The sequence below is a fragment of the Solanum verrucosum genome, unplaced genomic scaffold, assembly GCF_900185275.1.
Source record: "Solanum verrucosum unplaced genomic scaffold, falcon-dt-bn FXZP01000229.1, whole genome shotgun sequence".
Taxonomy (NCBI): domain Eukaryota; kingdom Viridiplantae; phylum Streptophyta; class Magnoliopsida; order Solanales; family Solanaceae; genus Solanum; species Solanum verrucosum.
This window is the reverse complement of record NW_026020011.1, coordinates 5,956,767-5,971,268: the sequence shown is the minus strand read 5'-3', so window position 1 is coordinate 5,971,268 and position 14,502 is coordinate 5,956,767. Positions and strand designations below refer to the sequence as shown.

The following is a 14,502-nucleotide window of genomic DNA, read 5'->3' as shown; positions in this document are numbered from 1 at the left end:
AACTCACCTAAATGTCTACATCTAAGACCATTTAGTAGAGATCTAATGGTTTCATATTGATTGGTAAATCTACCACTAAAATGTTCAAGAATAGTCAAAATAAGTGTATACACAACGTCTTCTCTATTTTGAACAAGGGCAAAGCCTAAATTATTAACTCCTTCATTTACTGCCTTAGCATTAATAACTGTTGCTCTCGCATCAGAGGGCATATAATTATCCCACCATCCTCTTAGTTGACCGGTAAATCCTTCAATAATCATCTTGCAAATGGTCTTGTCAGTGTTACAATAATTATTATTTTAAAATTATTATTATAATTATTATTATTATTATAATTATAATAATAATAATATTAATAATTATTATTATAAATAATAATAATAATAATTATTATTATTAGAGGGTAGTTTTGTCATTAGTTAATCTAATGCATGCATTATAACCATTGCATTACTAATACCTAGAAATCCATGGTATTAGCAATACACACCTTAATACACAATAGAGTGTATAACTAATGCAAACATTAGTTATACATAGGTTGGAAAAGAGTATCAAACAAGGTACTAGTAATACACAATGCTAATGCATGCGTTATTTTTCCTAATACACTCTATCAAACGACCCCTTAGTGTCTTATTACAAATAGGATCTGGAAAGAATTGTACGTCGTCTTACCTTTTCTTTGAGAATAACCATAAAAAGATTATTTTTGAAAGATCCACAACTTTAGTAAAACATATAAAAAATTAAGTCTATAAAACAAATACAGTAATGAAGCACTAATACGAAGAAAAAAAAAGAGAAGAGAAATGTACCAACAAATAATATGATAACTAAAGTTAAGGAGATAACGCGTAATACTAAATTTGAATAATAAGATATTTAAAAAAGCAATAATTACAATATTAATAAGAAATCTAAACAACATTCAAATTACCTACCAACATTCTATCCTATTTATCGAACTTCATATTTTCATAGTAGTGTCTTATCCTTTGTAAGTTGCAGGTACATACATCCTATCTAATCACTTCTTCTAATATTTCTTCGACTCTCTACCTCTCCTCATACCCACCTCAGTTAACCTCTCAAACTTTCCTAGTGGGACATTTGTGCGTTACTCCTTTACATGTTCAAACCATCGGTCTCACTTTACTCATCTTATTCTCTGTACTAAATTTCTTCGATCCTAATTTTATCTCTCTTAATACATCACACATTCATCCTAATTTTAAATGTGAGCTTTATCTTTTCCAAATTCTACTTATGAAATTTCACTTGATACGTTATTATTTTATTACTACTTTATTCCAACTCACCTTTTTTGACCTTATTATTCATTTCCTTCATCTGTCGGTCCAACCTCTCTCCCCCAAATCAGAACCCCCCAACAAAGAGAAAACACAAATCGATCTCCATTTCTACCTCTCTCATAGCTCTAATTTTGGAGCTTTAATGGAGTCGTCTTCACCATCACCAGCTTCGCGAGAACTGAATGAGGTACAAACAGATCTTCCTTCATCTGTAAGACCCGTTTCGAGAACCGGAGCTCCGAATAATATGGTTATGGGGAAACATCGTCTTGCTGCTGCAATTGCTGCTCTCAATCAGCAAATCAACATCATTCAGGTAAGTATCCTATATTTTACTGGGTTTTGAGTTTTTTTCTTCTTCTTCGTAATTTGGGGATATTTTTGTTGTTATTTAGGAAGAATTGGATCAGCTTGATTCATTTGGTGAGGCTTCACTCGTTTGCAGAGAGTAAGTTTTCGTATAACATTTTGTTTCTTCCATTTCAATTTTGAAAGCTTACAAGTCATAATAAATCATGGTGGTCTTTTAACTTTGAATGTGCACAATTATACGTTTTAATTTGTATAAAGTTGAATAAGTAGATATACACAGCTTGTATTACATAGTATGCGTCCTATATGACATAATGGATATCAGTTCAAATGTATCTCATGTGAATTGCCATGTAGTAAGCATGTTTTGTTCAATTTTATATAAGTTTAAGTGTCTACTTATGCATATTCAAAGTTTGAGAGCGTAAATGTGAGTTGAGGCTAAGTTAAAAGAGCACATTGATGATGTGATTATTAGAATTGGAGTGCTAAAAGAAGAAGAATATGCAAATTTTATATAAGAACTCGATGTTTGGTATCTACATTGATGTCCGACTAAGTCAAGATTCACTTTGTGACCTGATAAAGCCTTTCCTAACAAAGGAGCGATTGTGCTAGGATTTGAACCCTGAAATCTCTGATTACGAATGAAGAAATATTGATCACTACACTATGATCCTTGTTCTTTCGGTCGAATTCAAACAATAAAACATCACATTGTGAAAGCAAAATATTCATAGAAGAAACACAAACTTAGTAGAGTAAGTCTTTGAAATAAAAAGAAAAAATTCTGTAATTAACTTAATTAATTGTGTTTTATTTTATTGCAGATTAGTTTCAAGTGTTGAGTTAATACCTGATGCTCTCCTTCCAGTGTAAGTATTTACCTTAATTTTGCTCTTTTATTTTTATTATCATTATGACTTAGAGAGTGATTTCTTTCTATTGGCTAAGTTGGGTGGACAGAATTACTCGATACCCATGATTAATGCCCGTATTCCGGTTAAAATTTGTATGATTAATGGTTGCAGGACTAGAGGGCCAATAAATGTTCATTTAGATAGATGGTTTCATGGAGGCAACGACTCAAGACGCAACAAACGCTGGATATGAAAAAGGAATTTGTACCAAAAACTACGTAAATCAATTCGAATACCCTCTTCTTTTTTGGTTTATTTTGTAATTAAATTTTTAAATTTCTGTGCTATCTTGACTGCTATATTATTAGGTCTTTAAATTCTATATATATCTGCTGTTGAATATTGCAGATGAAATAATGTAGGTAAGTATGCTTTGTAACTCTACACTTTCCAAGTATTAATAACAATGTGTTATAAGTACAAAAAAATAGTATTTAAGTAGAGAAGGATAGAAGAGACGATCCATTATCCATTGAGACTGTAACTGTGGAGTTTACTGATGACAATTCTAGATGTGACGAAGTTGATTATGAATGGAGAAATCTAGAACATGGCTATGCTTGTAAACGTTTCTTCCTCGTGGAACACATGCTTAGAGAAGTGTTGTTGCACACTCAGTTTCCTGAGGTGTTAGAGGATGAACTCTCTAGTTGCAGCAGTTTCATCTCCTCGTAAGCCCATTCGAGACCAGGACAATAGTGAAGTGGAGGATTGAACCTGATATCATGGATTTCATCTGGCAAAAATGCACCATTTCTGATCAAGAATTTGATTGCTTTCCTCTTTCTTTCTTTAGCTGCATGATGGAGTGGAGTCCCTGCAACGAAGGAACGAGCACACAAACAAGGTAAGGAGTAAGGACATCATAGAGGATGAACGACTATTACATGAATACAGGTACGTACATCCACAGACACCTTTGGTTCTTGCATCAATATCAGCACCTCTCTCGAGCAACTCATCCATAACTCGAACATGACCACCCTTAGCAGCTAGATGAAGTGGAGTCACACCAAGTGTTTTAGGCCCCCCTGCAGTCACATTTGCATCCATGCCTTCATTAAGAAGTCTCTTGACCTGTTGTAAACATAACGAATGGAAACCAAGACAAGAATATAAACACGGATCTCTCAGAACTACTATTAGGGCTCGTTTGGTGTGAAGGGATTAAAAATAATAGTGATGGGATAAAAAAAATTTATGTTGTTTGGTTGCCATGTTTGGGATAACTTATCCCACCATTTATATTATAGTGATGAGATAAGTTATCCCATATACATGGTGGGATAAGTTATCCTAAGATAGCTAACCCCAGGATAACTTATCTTGGATAACTTGTTTCCAACCAAACGACCCCTTAGTATTAACTAAAACGAACAAATAGTACCTCTTTCAGGTCACCTTTCCGAGCAACAATATGAAGCAGAGTCCAACCTCGATCATCCATATAACCGCCTGTAATAATCTGCATTCGTCTTGAACCCCTACTTATATTCAATCCCTCTTCTTGCATTTTTCTTTACAAATTCCAGCAACAGATTGTTAAAACAACCCAGAAATTCTTCAGCTACTAAGACCCAAAAAAGGTGATGAAAGAAAATATTTTATTTATAAACTTTAAGTTGTTGAAGTTTACTTCAAGTTCTATGTATGTTTATGTATTTTCGGTATATTGAAAATAACTAGTAACATATCTATTTATAAATAGTAAGCAACCAAATTAAACAAGGATTAGAAAGCATATTCCTATATGAATTATGACAAAAAAAAATCCTAACAATACATTAATTTAATTAAATACAAAACAATCACAAATCCTAAACAATTTAGGATTCCTATTCCAACTTTGAATTATTATTCTAACATGGCGGTAATTTCGAAGACCCTTTATTTCAATTTACATAATTGATTGAAAAAAGAGAAGCAACAAAGCAAAATAGGCAAAAACGAGAGGAATGATTAGCAAAGTTGTAAGGAGCAAAAGGATTCAAACCAGGGCCAAAAACACGAAGATTAGTGAGCTTAATTGGAGCAAAACGGAGGAGAAAAATGATCATCATAATAAAATTAAATACCAAAAACAAACAAATATATATAAATCCAAATTCTAAAAATGCTGAATTATATGAATCCGAAACCAATTTGGAATGTGTTTGGCGGTTTCATATACGAATTTTTGTGCTTGAATTGGAAGCAGAAAAGAGTTTTTTGAGAGGAAAATGGAACCCTAGAAATTGCAGGGAATTTTTCAGTACAGAATTTGTGTTGCGTATCGGTCGGTTCGGTTCGATTTTGTAGTTAGTGATTTGACTTATTAGTTATCAGTTTGTATAGACATACTAAATCTTTATAGAATCGTTAAGATATTGGTTTATCAGTAGTTATTGATCGTTATCGGTTCTGTTATCAGTTTAACCGTTAATAAGATTTGATACACAAAAAAATTATTAAAAAATCACTTAGAAATAAGGTGACAAACCAAATGAACCATGCACATGAATTGCCTGAATGCATCTTGCTCAAAACCAAACACTTTCACATTGTAGGATAACCGAAAGTTTGAGACAATCTAAAATAAAAGTATGAAACTAAATTCTAAATCAAAAACTTTATATACCAAATGGTATAAATATAATTATTTAATTTACTATTGGGTTATCGGTTTCAGTTCAGTTTTGAACAATCCTCACCTAGGACACATGCATGTGTCTACTTATTTAATTATATAGAAGTTTAAGTGCATATTTATATATATCTAAAATTGGTAGCATAAATATCAATCAAAGCCAAGTTGAAGAATATATTTATTTATCATGTCGATTGAATAACATAGATACAATCCACGCTATGATACTAACCCTTCTATCACCACTTGTGTGCGCAACTTTGTCTACTAAGATTTAGATAAATAAGATGTATCAAGTAATTACGTCCACTAACATTTGGATAAATGAGAAGGTTTTCTTATATTTTAGTCTCCGCCAAAATTTTAATAAAATATTTCGTGATTCTCAACCCTTTTTACTAACTATTAAGTCACATCTTTAAATGTGATGGTCTTAATATTAAGTTGTTTTAATCTAAACACATGTATGATTATTAAGTTAATAGTATATCTAAACTTTGAAAGCATAATTAAGAAAGATATCTTGTCAAACGTTTATGTTTAGTTTAATTTTATGTGTAGTCATACAAATTTTAGTAACATTAGAGTGTCACATTAAACTGACTACATTCACTATAGTAGTAAATTACAATAAACTTTATTACTATTAAATTACAATAAAACTTTTTATAAAAGTAAAGTCAAGACACTTTATCGGTGTGGGTCCATTATAGTAGAGTCATACATTTTTATTTTTTTCATATTAAAATAAAGTATTTCTTCAGTCTTAATCAAAGATAAATTCAAAGTTCAAACATTGAAAAATCGGCTTTGATGTGAATATCTTACCCCAAATGAAACTTATCAAGAAAAATTTAATTAATCGAATCTAAAGCAAAAACCGCGAATCTTCGTAGAGAGAAAGGGAGGAAGATCTTGAGAGGAGAAAACAAAAAGAATCATATCAAACTCTGATATAATACATTTTTTACATCTCTATCTATACCTAATTCCTTAACAAATCTCAGTGGATCAGCAAGTATTAGGTTTAAAAATATATGTCAAGTTCACAAATATTTTCTTAATTATATGGCCAAATATTCTTTTTTTTTAACATTCGAGATTTATAATAGATAAGTTCATTATTCATATGTTTTGAACTTGCTTCTTGGTACAAGAAAAGGAGCGAAAAATTCTAATTCTAGTTCTTTCTTCTGCCTAATCTTTAGCTTTGAGATCTATTCTGTAAAAATATGTGTCTATGAAGGCGAGAACCTTTATTTCCATAATCCCCCTAGCTCCCTTCTACCTCCTTTTGCAATTCCACCATCTTTACGTTCTAGTTCTTTCTTCTGCCTAAGCGATTTATTTTAATCTGTCTTAACCTAGTAAGATACGTCTAGTTCTTCCATCGCTTCCCTCAACTATCCCACTAGAAAATTGAAACAATACCCTAACTTCAAATACTTTCTTTTTTTTCAACTAAACAATCCAAGCAATCTTTGTTCAGCCAGCCAAATGTTTGGTAAAACCATTTAATTTCAGATCTCAAGGCATGTGCTTCTGACCATGTCATGATCAACTTGCATTATTATGTTTCAACATATTCTTTTACCGCTCTTTTACCTTTATCACCCCAACCTAGAAATGGTTCAACATATTCTTTTACCATCATATTTTTTATGTTTGAAATTGGTATAACTGATAAAATTATTGTCATATGTTCGTGAGGTAATAATTTGAATGATAGAGATAATCTCTTAACATAATTAATGCAAAATAAGACTGTATACAAAAGATCGTTATGGTCAAATCTTTTCTTGAACTTCCCATGTAACACAAGTTTATAGTGCATCAAATGATTCTTTTTTAATGTTATTTCATATTTCAACAACTCTGTCATGTGATTCATGCTAGTTATCTTTTAAGTGATCTAATATTTTAAAGATTTTTTTTTGCAACTACTCCATTATATGCACCTACTACACCCAAACTTTTCCTCATAAAACCATAAGCTTTTCATTCCACTTCCTCCTTAGAAAAAAAATATGGAAGAAATTCAAATCATCTCTACTTGTTTAGTTAGAGCATCTTCAAACTCAAACAATGGCAACAAACACATTTCCCAAAATATTGAAATGACACCATGGGATTTACAATTCCTCCTTGTTGAGACTATTCAAAAAGGTCTTCTTTTCAAGAAACCAACTCCACAACAACAAAACAACTTGGTCAAATCACTCAACTCTCTTTCTTTAGTTGACCATTTGAAGGCCTCGCTTTCGCGCACCTTAGACTTTTTCCCTCCACTAGCGGGGCGTTACTCCACTACCAAAAACCCTAATGACAATACAATTACTTCTTTCTCCATCACTTGTAGTAACTCTGGAGCTGAGTTCACTCATGCCATTGCTCCAGAGCTAACAGTAAAAGAGATTCTTGAATCATGTTACGTGCCAACTATAGTACATTCCCTTTTCCCACTAAATAAAGTACGTAACGTGCAATGTGTTACAAAGCCTCTACTTGGAGTACAAGTAACTGAGCTCGTAGATGGTTACTTTATCGGTTGCACTATGAGTCATAGCCTCGGAGACGGGACTTGTTTATGGCATTTCCTTAATTCTTTGTCCGAAATAACACGTGGATTTGAGTTAATTAGTCGATTTCCGACTTTCGAAAGATGGTTCCCTCAAAATGTAAATCCACCAATTTATTTCCCTTTAGAATTGGATGATGAAAAATTAAATGAGTGTATGGAGATGCCAATAGTGAAAGAAAGGGTTTTTCATCTTAGTAAAGAAAATGTGTGTAAATTGAAAGTAAAAGCCAACTATGAAATGGATACCAAGTCCATTTCTTCTCTACAAGCTTTCTTGGCTCATCTATGGAGGTACTTTTTCTTATTTAATTTCGCGCAATTCAAAATATAATGTGCCTATTGTTTCAATTTTTATTTACATATGACAAATTAATGAACTTTTCAAAACTTCTATTTAGTAGGGGCGATTCAATATTGTATCTTTAGAAGTAGGGGCGGAGCTATATAGAGTTAGGTTGAAACATATCCCCTTTATTGAATTGCGCTATTCAAAATAAGTTTGCTTTTAGTTATACATAACTTTAACCGTTGAATTTCCTTGACAGATGAGAAAATCTACTATTTTGGTGTTTGTACCTAATGAGTCATGTCGATTTCTTCTGAACACAACGTCTTTTATTTATATCGTATCCTTTAATGTCAATCATCACATCATATTCATGCATTACGTTCTTATAATTAGTAAGTCCATCTCTAATATTTTTCGAATAGGTCCATTACACGTTGTAATCGTGTCAATGCCAACGAAGAAGTCACACTCAACATTGTCATTGGTACAAGAACAAGGCTAAATCCGCCTCTACCCGAAGAATACTGGGGAAATGCAGCTATTTTCAAGCCAATTAAGGTAAAAGCAGGGGAATTACTCGAAAATCGACTTGGCTATGCAGCAATGCTAATAAATAAAGTTGTTGCTTCACAAAACTATGAAGAAGTGATCGATTCATACAAAGGATGGGTTGAAAAACCCGTGATAGTTGGTAAAAAATCACTTTTTGTGGCTAATAAATTGTCAATTAGTAGTTCTCCAAAATTTAGCATTTATAGTTGCGATTTTGGTTGGGGAAAACCAGTGGGAGTGAGAAGTGGAATGGCGAATAAAGGCGATGGGAAAGTTACATTATATCCTGGGGTTGAAGAAGGAAGCGTAGATATTGAAGTTTGTCTTTTGACTTCAACGTTGTTAGCAATGGAGAATGATGAAGAATTCATGGAATTTGTCACCGTCTAGACAAGACTATGACAGAAAAGTCACTTAACTTTATCTAAGTATCAAGAAAGTCGAGATAAATTATATTTTTATAATGAAATATTATTCTAACTTTATCGAATAAAGTATCACATATAAAGTCATTGGATGGTGGAATTTGCCTTGACTCAAGTAAATCTTGGGTTGGTGGTGGGTGGGAGGGTTATTATGATTTCATATCAGATTTCAAATATTATCTTTTTTACGATATTTGAATGGTGTGCTAAACTTTGGAAAAGTTGAAAGAGCAACGTGTTTTCTCTGTATCTTTGTAGACTATATTATTATTTTATGCATATAAAATAATAATATTTTCACGTAGAGGATCTGCCAATATCACATGGTTCAGAGTTGAAAAGGTACGACAACAAATTCCATCAACTGTATTAAGGAAATTGTATTACTAATAGAAATCCAACAAAGTTTTAGGATAAATATTAGACTTATTGAATTTAAACACCAAATTGGCCAAGAATTATGAAAATGAAATCCAGAAAATTAGCATTAATTAATTAATTAATTAATTAAAATTGGGAGCTTGGAATGCCTGAGGCAAAAAGATTATTTAACAACATATATATATGAGTGATATTATATTTTTGTGACTTACTATCCTTTTTTAAAAATATTATTTCATATTTCACCATCTCTTTCACATGATTCCCTCACTAGTTATATTTTAAGTGATATAATTTTTTAAAATAAATATTTTACAAATGCTTCATTATATACACCTTAACTTTTCCTCATAAAACCATAAACTTTTCATTCCACTTCCTCCTTAGAAAAAAATGAAAAAAAATTCAAATTATCTCTACTTGTTTAGTTAGAGCATCTTCAAACTCGACCAATGCTAACAAACACATTTCCCAAAACATTGATATGACACCATTGGATTTACAATTCCTCCTTGAGTTTCTAATATGAGCGCTGAATCATTAAGCCATTATCGATAAATCACTAAAAAAATATTGGTTTGGATTATCGATTTTAAATAGCCCTACACCTAAGACGCATGCATATGTCTACTTATTTAATTTTATAGAAGTTTAAGTGCATAGTTGTATATATTTAAAGTTGGAGGGTATAAGTACCAATCAAAACCAAGTTAAAGAATATATTTGTGTATTATGTCAATTAAATAACATAGATACGATCCATGCTATGACGCTAACACTTTCTATCACCACATGTTTGAGTAACTTTGTCTACTAAGAATTAGACAGATAACATGTAACAAGTAATTATGTCCACTAACATTTAGATAAATGAGAAAATTATCTTATATTTTAGTCTCCAGCAAAAATTTTATATAAGATTTCTTAATTCTCAATATTAAGTTGTTTTAATCTTTAACACGTGTATGATTAGAGGCGGATCCACATGTTAGGGTGAGGTGCACGTGCACCCTTTAACTTCGAAAAAATAATGTGTATATATGTATATCTATATTGAGAAATTAGCATAAATTAGAATATAATTAATAGTACACCCATAAAAAACGTAGGAATATCCTTGTGCTGTTGGTACAAATTTTTTTTTGAAACAATCTCTGATTTTAAAGAAAAAATTGAGGCAAGAGCTATACCTTAATTTCAAAATACTTTTTTTCAACTAAATAATCCCAATAATTTCAAATGTTTGGCGAAACAATTTAATTTCAGATCTCAAGGCATGTGCTTCTGACCATGTCATGATCAACTTGCATTTATTATTAATTATTAATGTTACATTATATACACCTACTACACCCAAACTTTTCATTCCACTTACTCCTTAGAGAAAAAAATGGAAGAAATTCAAATCATCTCTACTTGTTTAGTTAGAGCATCTTCAAACTCAAACAATGGCAACAAACACATTTCCCAAAACATTGATATGACACCATGGGATTTACAATTCCTCCTTGTTGGCACAATTCAAAAAGGCCTTCTTTTCAAGAAACCAACTCCACAACAACAAAACAACCTGGTCAAATCACTCGACTCTCTTTCTTTAGTTGATCATTTGAAAGCCTCGCTTTCGCGCACCTTAGACTTTTTCCCACCACTAGCCGGGCGATTCTCCACTACCAAAAACCCTAATGACAACACAATGACTTCTTTCTCCATCACTTGTAATAACTCTGGAGCTGAATTCATTCATGCGATCGCTCCAGAGTTAACAGTAAAAGAGATTCTTGAATCTTCTTATGTGCCAACTATAGTACATTCCCTTTTCCCACTCAATAAAGTTCGTAACATGCAATGTGTTACGAAGCCTCTCCTTGGAGTACAAGTAACTGAGCTCGTAGATGGTTACTTTATTGGTTGCAGTATGAGTCATAGCCTCGGGGATGGAACTTGTTTCTGGCATTTTTTTAATTCTTGGTCCGAAATAACACGTGGATCTGAGTTAATTAGTCGATTTCCGGCTTTAGAAAGATGGTTTCCTCAAAATACAAATCCACCAATTTACTTCCCTTTGGAATTGGATGATGAAAAATTATATGAGTGTATAGCTATGCCAATATTGAAGGAAAGGATTTTTCATCTAAGTAAAGAAAATGTGTGTGAATTGAAAGCAAAAGCCAACTCTGAAATGGGTACTAAGTCCATTTCTTCTCTACAAGCTTTCTTGGCTCATCTATGGAGGTATTTTATTTTTAATTTTATTTATGCGATTCAAAATCTAATGTGCCTATTGTTTCAATTTCTTTGTTCATTAATCATGAAGATGTATCCGATCTTTATAGGATACATCTATTCGGGGTTGATTTCTCAAAAGATCAATTAATTAATACTTCCTCTGTCCCTAATTACTTGTCCACTTTTCCTTTTATAGTTGTCCCTAATTACTTGTCCATTTTGACAAATCCAGAAAGGACAAAATAATTTTACCTATTATACCCTCAATTAATTACTTTGAAAAAGGTAGAATTTCTTGAAAATCTTAAATTTTTAATCCATCCATTTCATAATTAATAGGGGTAAAATGGTAAACTCACTATGTCAATAATTGCTTTCTTAATAAGTGTGTCAATTTAAAAGTGGACAAGTAATTAGGGACAGAGAGAGTAGTTATTATCTCAGAAAATCATCTATCTTCTTAATTTCAACTCTTTTTCAAAAAAAAGAAGAAGTAACTTTATCAAAGAATAACAATTAGTTGAGTTGTCATCTGAGAAATTATCTCCATCTACTCGTGAAAAGATGTGTTGTTTATGTTTCACTCTCTATGAGTGGTTGCCGCAAATAAAATAGGGGCGGCGGAGCGATGCTCACCTTTTTTGTCTGGGTGGAAGCTGGAGGGCATGGCTTGCTTAATCAGATACACGGAATTGAGATCTCTATTGCATGCAAATTTTTCTATCGGGAAAGCCTAAACGAGTTCAATACGATGGATAAAAAGCGTAGTATACGAAGCGATCACTAGAGCAAAGGGGTGTAATAGGCAAAAACCCTGAAACTTTTGATCTTGATCTTGCGATTGCAGTTAGGAAAGAGGAAAAAAGGCATGTACCTAACTCCCTTTGAACTACTATATATCCTATCCAAAATAGTCATCCTCCTACAAGGCCTTTATATCCCCTTGTAATTTGGTATTCATACCAAAGACTAGAGGGGAGGCCTTGTGTTCCCCTCACCGGAAAGGAAGAAGTTGAAAAGGAAAAGAAAGTCACATTTTCTGCCAACCTCCTGGCTTTATTCTTATACTGATCGAGTTGTACTATTTTTTATTCTAATAGATTTCACTTTGCTTGCTTGCACGACTTCCCCCTTACTTAAAAAGGAGGGGTGGGGGAGTATATATGATTGTTTCAATATCTATAGGATATATTCCTCACTCACCTGTAATTATCTAAAGTCAAAGAGGTTGAACCGCATCCCCTTCATTGAATTGCGCAAATAAAAATAAGTTTGTTTTTTTTGTTATAGACAAACTATTGAATTTCATTGACATACGAGAAAATTTTAGTGTAGTGCGGTTCAAAACTTGTTTAAGGTTACATGTTCAAATTTCAAATATGACATTTTAATAAATGTCTTGTTACATAAAGTTTTAGCTCTGCTACTGCGTAGGACTCAGGTGTATAAAGCGTTATGCTTTTATCTCTAAGTGGATGACTAAGTGATTGTTTGCACCAACGAAAATTTACTATGTTTAAGAGGTCACTTTGTTGTTTAGACCTAAGGGGTCATAAAAAATTATTATGAAGACAATGCCTTCTATTTATATCGTATAATTTTTATGTCAATTATCACATGTTATTCATTTATAAAACGTTATTCCATCTTTAATTTCAACAGGTCCGTTACACGTTGTAATTGTGTCAATGCCAATGAAGAAGTCACTCTCAACATTATCGTTGGCACAAGAACAAGGTTAAATCCGCCTCTACCTCAAGAGTACTGGGGAAATGCAGCTATTTTCAAGCCAATTAAGGTAAAAGCAGGGGAATTGCTCGAAAATCGACTTGGATTTGCAGCATTGGAAATAAATAAAGTTGTTGTTTCACAAAACTATGAAGAAGTGATCAATTCATACAAAGGATGGGTTGAAAAACCCGTGATGCTTAGTAAAAGAGCACGTGCTATGGCTAATAACTTGTCAATTAGTAGTTCTCCAAGATTTAGCATTTATAGTTGTGATTTTGGTTGGGGAAAACCAGTGGCAGTGAGAAGTGGAATGGCGAATAAAGGCAATGGAAAAGTTACATTATTCCCTGGGGTTGAAGAAGGAAGCGTAGATATTGAAGTTTGTGTTGTGCCTTCCACGTTGTTAGCAATGGAGAATGATGAAGAATTCATGGAATTCGTCACCGTTTAGACAAGACTATGACAGAAAAGTCACTCAATTTTACCTAAGTATCAGAAAAGTCGAGATAAATTTTACTTTGGTTATGAAATGTATCAAATAAAGTATATTATAATATACATGTTGCTTCATTATATCAACTAGTTAAATAAAATATTTTTTTTTCTTTACAATATAATATGCTTTCTTTTAATTATATTTTTTTACCTGATGTCGGATATTATTAATTTTGAAATCTTGATTGATTTGATTCCTCCTTCTTTAGTATAATATTTGATTGGTGTACTAAATTTAGAAAAGTTGAAACAGCAACATGTTTTCTGTGAATCTTTGTAGACAATATTGTTATTATTATTATTATTATTATTATTTTCATTATTATTATTATTATTATTTTCATTATTATTTTCATTTTTTTTTTCATGATTATTATTTTCATGATTATTATTATTATTATTATTATTTTCATTATTATTATTATTATTATTATTTTCATGATTATTATTATTATTATTATTATTTTCATGATTATTATTATTATTATTATTATTATTATTATTTTCATGTTGAGGATCTGCCAATTTCACATGGTTTAGAGTTGAAAAGGTAGACGAAAATAACAATATACTCAGTGATATTCCACAAATAAGATAAAATATAGGCAAATTATATCACAATCTTGTGGTAGTAGAGAAATT

At 31.9% G+C, this 14,502-nt stretch overlaps 4 protein-coding genes across 4 annotated transcripts; 3 read left to right on the top strand and 1 right to left on the bottom strand.

Moving 5' to 3' along the window:
• The first annotated feature begins 1,344 nt into the window (after nucleotides 1-1,344).
• Nucleotides 1,345-2,952, top strand: LOC125820322 (guanine nucleotide-binding protein subunit gamma 2-like). The gene is made up of 4 exons (XM_049499762.1): nucleotides 1,345-1,635; nucleotides 1,715-1,767; nucleotides 2,462-2,506; nucleotides 2,663-2,952. The coding sequence occupies exons 1-4, from the start codon at nucleotides 1,462-1,464 to the stop codon at nucleotides 2,742-2,744; spliced, it is 354 nt and encodes a 117-aa protein (XP_049355719.1). The 5' UTR covers nucleotides 1,345-1,461; the 3' UTR covers nucleotides 2,745-2,952.
• A 24-nt stretch (nucleotides 2,953-2,976) lies between these two features.
• On the bottom strand, nucleotides 2,977-4,064 carry LOC125820378 (phytochrome-interacting ankyrin-repeat protein 2-like). The gene is made up of 3 exons (XM_049499810.1): nucleotides 3,939-4,064; nucleotides 3,457-3,628; nucleotides 2,977-3,368 (listed from the first exon to the last, which is right to left on the bottom strand). The coding sequence occupies exons 1-3, from the start codon at nucleotides 4,062-4,064 to the stop codon at nucleotides 3,166-3,168; spliced, it is 501 nt and encodes a 166-aa protein (XP_049355767.1). The 3' UTR covers nucleotides 2,977-3,165.
• A 3,049-nt stretch (nucleotides 4,065-7,113) lies between these two features.
• On the top strand, nucleotides 7,114-9,016 carry LOC125820320 (protein ENHANCED PSEUDOMONAS SUSCEPTIBILITY 1-like). Its single transcript, XM_049499760.1, has 2 exons — nucleotides 7,114-8,049; nucleotides 8,470-9,016. The coding sequence occupies exons 1-2, from the start codon at nucleotides 7,205-7,207 to the stop codon at nucleotides 8,987-8,989; spliced, it is 1,365 nt and encodes a 454-aa protein (XP_049355717.1). The 5' UTR covers nucleotides 7,114-7,204; the 3' UTR covers nucleotides 8,990-9,016.
• Nucleotides 9,017-10,795: 1,779 nt separating this feature from the next.
• Nucleotides 10,796-13,816, top strand: LOC125820321 (uncharacterized acetyltransferase At3g50280-like). Its single transcript, XM_049499761.1, has 2 exons — nucleotides 10,796-11,640; nucleotides 13,297-13,816. The coding sequence occupies exons 1-2, from the start codon at nucleotides 10,796-10,798 to the stop codon at nucleotides 13,814-13,816; spliced, it is 1,365 nt and encodes a 454-aa protein (XP_049355718.1).
• Nucleotides 13,817-14,502: the final 686 nt, after the last annotated feature.

Coding starts and splice junctions, on each gene's coding strand:
- LOC125820321 (XM_049499761.1), top strand. CDS start 10,796: ATGGAAGAAATTCAAATCATCTCTACTTGTTTAGTTAGAGCATCTTCA. Junction 11,641..13,296: donor TTCTTGGCTCATCTATGGAG/GTATTTTATTTT, acceptor TAATTTCAACAG/GTCCGTTACACGTTGTAATT.
- LOC125820320 (XM_049499760.1), top strand. CDS start 7,205: ATGGAAGAAATTCAAATCATCTCTACTTGTTTAGTTAGAGCATCTTCA. Junction 8,050..8,469: donor TTCTTGGCTCATCTATGGAG/GTACTTTTTCTT, acceptor TTTTTCGAATAG/GTCCATTACACGTTGTAATC.
- LOC125820378 (XM_049499810.1), bottom strand. CDS start 4,064: ATGCAAGAAGAGGGATTGAATATAAGTAGGGGTTCAAGACGAATGCAG. Junction 3,629..3,938: donor GGAAAGGTGACCTGAAAGAG/GTACTATTTGTT, acceptor TGTTTACAACAG/GTCAAGAGACTTCTTAATGA. Junction 3,369..3,456: donor AACCAAAGGTGTCTGTGGAT/GTACGTACCTGT, acceptor CCTTCGTTGCAG/GGACTCCACTCCATCATGCA.
- LOC125820322 (XM_049499762.1), top strand. CDS start 1,462: ATGGAGTCGTCTTCACCATCACCAGCTTCGCGAGAACTGAATGAGGTA. Junction 1,768..2,461: donor GCTTCACTCGTTTGCAGAGA/GTAAGTTTTCGT, acceptor ATTTTATTGCAG/ATTAGTTTCAAGTGTTGAGT. Junction 2,507..2,662: donor CCTGATGCTCTCCTTCCAGT/GTAAGTATTTAC, acceptor TAATGGTTGCAG/GACTAGAGGGCCAATAAATG.